At 41.4% G+C, this 3,678-nt stretch overlaps 1 protein-coding gene across 1 annotated transcript; it reads right to left on the bottom strand.

Annotated features, from left to right (window-relative positions):
• Positions 1-3,007: 3,007 nt before the first annotated feature.
• Positions 3,008-3,382, bottom strand: LOC108670846 (putative uncharacterized protein DDB_G0276327). The gene has a single exon (XM_018158335.1). It carries the CDS (start codon positions 3,380-3,382, stop codon positions 3,008-3,010), a length of 375 nt encoding a protein of 124 aa, XP_018013824.1.
• Between the last annotated feature and the right edge of the window lie 296 nt (positions 3,383-3,678).

Raw genomic sequence — 3,678 nt, 5'->3', positions numbered from 1 at the left:
GCTAAACCGTAGGTGGTTGAAATTACGGCATAATTGTTAGTTATTGATATCACTGAATAGTTTTCATTATACATGAACATTCCAGTCAGGACTCAACAAAATACGATCGATATTTATTTTTCAATGTTCTATAACAACAGCGCCCTAAGAAACCGAGCAGAACTCCAACATCAGAAAAGCAGTTAAACTACAAACGAAGTTTCTTAATATATTTTATGAGTTAATATATAATTAGGATTGCTAGAGAAGGCCTCATCTTCTACACGATACTTAAATTCCAGAAAAAAATTCACAATTGATGGCGTAAGCGTGGCCGAGGGTGCAGACGTTCAGAACTTTAAACAAGGCATCAACTGACTTACTGAATACATAGCAACTGTAACTCCATAGTGGACTAATCAGCGTTCTACTGCACACATGTAGAACAAATCAGCGTTCTACTGCACACATGTAGAACAAATCAGCGTTCTACTTCACACATGTAGAACAAATCAGAGTTCTACTGCACACATGTAGAACAAATCGGCGTTCTGGTTCACGTAATTCTGTATTTTAGGATTAACCAAAACAAATATTTTCAGTTGCCTGACGACGTGAAAGATGCCCAGAAAACCAGCTTTTGAAGAACAGCTAAGTTTCTGTTTTCGGAAACGTCGAGATATGTAAGAAACCTTCCTTGGTTCAGGACAAATTTTGGAAATAACTATTATTATTCTATCATTAATTAAGAATTTTTATTACTATTACTATTTTCGGAAAAGAAATTGGCTATCCTGATGTAACCCAAGATTTCCCAAAGGCTGATTTTCGGGGTATCTTTTACGTCAAGAATTAGGCAGCTGAATTTTTTTCCGCTATACCTGCTAGGCAGCTAGAGTGCTGATAGCTGAAGTGCTCTGGTCCACGCCGTTCATTTAAAAGCCGGCTAACAATATCCCGCATTCCTCATGTTATTGTCGAGCTGATCGGGTATTTTCGTGTGGGAATTTAAATAGGCTTCGTCACGGTGGCGAGATGGGCGGCTTTAGGCCAAGTCACCGCGGCCAATTCGTCAGGCTGGCGTCCCTACGAAATATTTTACATTTTGGGAACAGGAAATACAAAGGACGTATTTGCACAATTAGGATGCATGTACAACTGTTCCTATTTAAAACACTATCGATTCACGGCGTATATTTCAGTATCAATACTGAATAAGTATTTTTGATAAATGCATGATGGGAATTTTCGCGTCAAAATTCGACGAATTGAATAGGCCGTCAAAAATATATGAGGGCATTCGACCTAATTTACGTATGTTAAAGCCTTAAATCAACCTAAAAATCGAAATTTTGCACCGTAAATTACAAATTTAGTAAAATAAATTGAACTGATTGCGTTTTGTCCTTCTTGTGAGCTCATTTGGCCATTTTCTCTTTCTAAGCATCTGGCAACAGCACGTGCGTCCAACGGGCACTACACCGCACCGGCGACAACCTAACCAACCTAAGTTGAGACTCAAGTCTCTAGTTACAATTTGATTTCATTCGTTTATGCGAGACTTAAAAAAAATGCGTTATTAAAGCAAACGTTTCATACGAATAAATCACCAAAAGAGATTTCTCTTAGGTTAGCAACGCGCTGCTTCCTCGAACTTCGAAAGACGTAATTGCCTTGCTAACGTAATTCCTTGTTAAAAGTCGGGCAAACGAAACTTAACGGATACAATTTAGAAATAAGAATATCTTCTCGAGATAATTTAGGGAATTTAAAGTCACGTAAAATGATTAATGAATTTACGTGATCATCATTGTAACGATTAAGTAATTGAAGCCACATGCCGCTGCATGGGCTAGCCTATTCTTTTCACAGTCGAGCATTGAAGAGAAAAGCTCGAGCTTACGTGCTTGAGTCTTTGATCTTCGTGGTCACAGGTCACTTGTAAACGATGCAGACAAAACCTGAATTAAAAATTATAAAAAAAAACTACAAAAATGTTCGCAAACTTGTCTGAAAATTATTAAAATTAGATAACTAACTCCTAAGATGTTTCAATTTGAATTGACATAGGCAAGAGACTCGTAACGCAACACAGTTTCTCGGTACTCAATAGAATGATTGTTTGGTGAAAAAAAACTTCAACAGCAGGAATTTCATCCGCTCAAAGTTTCAACGAAACGTCAGGAAAAATTCAACACCGGACGTAGCACAGCCTCCCTCTCAGTCTTAGCTCCAGGTATTTCACAGTTTTCGAGTTAAAATTTTCAACCATTTAAAAATTAGTGAGTTAAAATATACATAGATTGAGTTAAACTTAGTTCTGAGCTGCTAGATAACTGCGTCTCACTAGATTATTTCATGCAAATAGACGTTCTTTGTGTGTTTGCGTTGTTTTCTGTCATATCGGGAGAAGAACTGTCCGACACACCACACTCGCCCAACGCTCAAGGGAAACTGAAGCAAAGTGCATTCATTCTCATTGAATGGGACCCAAAGGCGGTTGGAAGTATCGATTGGTTCAAAATTCTCCTTCGCACGATTTTAAGTTCACGATTGACTGAATTCAAGATCCTAGATTATTTGCACGAAAAATTCTTCCACAATAACATTCCTAATACTGAAGTGAACTAATCATATCACTACAAACAAAAACTATTTTTTAAGTGAACGCGGAAATTTAGCCTCCCCCCAAAACAACCTGCCGGGGTAGCCAAATATAACTCCCCCTTTCCCCCCTTCTAGTTTCCCTGCCGTTCGTTGTTCCAACTCTTCTTGTCGAGGTGGGCACTCAGAGGCGCTTATATGGTATATTTTTAGCATTGGACTCTCCATTTATGTTCTGTTTCAGTCTTCTACTCATTAATACATGCTGTATATTAGTCTTCTTCTCATCCATACATGCTGCATTGTAGTTTTCTATTATCCATTTCAGCTGTATTTTAGTCTTCTACTCATCCATATATGCTGTATTGTATTCTTCTATTATCTATTTATTCCATGTTCTAGACTTCCACTTTTCCTTCGTGCGCTATTTTAGTCTTCTACTCTCCGATGGGTTCAGTATGGGCGCCGTAGCAACCGATGGGTTCAGTATGGGTGCCAGAGCAACCGATGGGTTCAGTATGGGTGTCGTAGCAACCGATGGGTTCAGTATGGGCGCCGTAGCAACTGATGGGTTCAGTATGGGTGCCGTAACAACCGATGGGTTCAGTATGGGTGCCATAGCAACCGATGGGTTCAGTATGGGTGCCGTAGCAACCGATGGGTTCAGTATTTGCGCCGTATCAACCGATGGGCTCAGTATGGGTGCCATAGCAACCGATGGGTTCAGTATGGGTGCCGTAGCAGCCGATGGGTTCAGTATGGGTGCCGTAGCAGCCGATGGGTTCAGTATGGGCGCCATATCAACCGATGGGTTCAGTATGGGCGCCGTATCAATGGCTGCGGCCCAGCGCCCTAGAGCTGTACCTCCAGAAGTTTACATGGCCCGCTGGCGGGGTGCGCTACTGGGCCCGTAGAACTGAAGCGTCCGCTGGGTGACGACCAGCCGAGGCGGGGACAAATCCATGCATCATCGTATACTCTATCCTCCTCGTCCATCTCTTCGTCCACTCTATCCCCTTTATCCGCCTCATCGTCCACTATATTCCCCTCATCCATCTCTTCGTCCCCTCTTTTTCCCTCGCCCGCCGCGCGGCC

Source organism: Hyalella azteca, unplaced genomic scaffold (assembly GCF_000764305.2).
Source record: "Hyalella azteca isolate HAZT.00-mixed unplaced genomic scaffold, Hazt_2.0.2 contig17060, whole genome shotgun sequence".
NCBI lineage: Eukaryota > Metazoa > Arthropoda > Malacostraca > Amphipoda > Hyalellidae > Hyalella > Hyalella azteca.
This window is presented reverse-complemented; position numbering and strand designations above follow the sequence as displayed.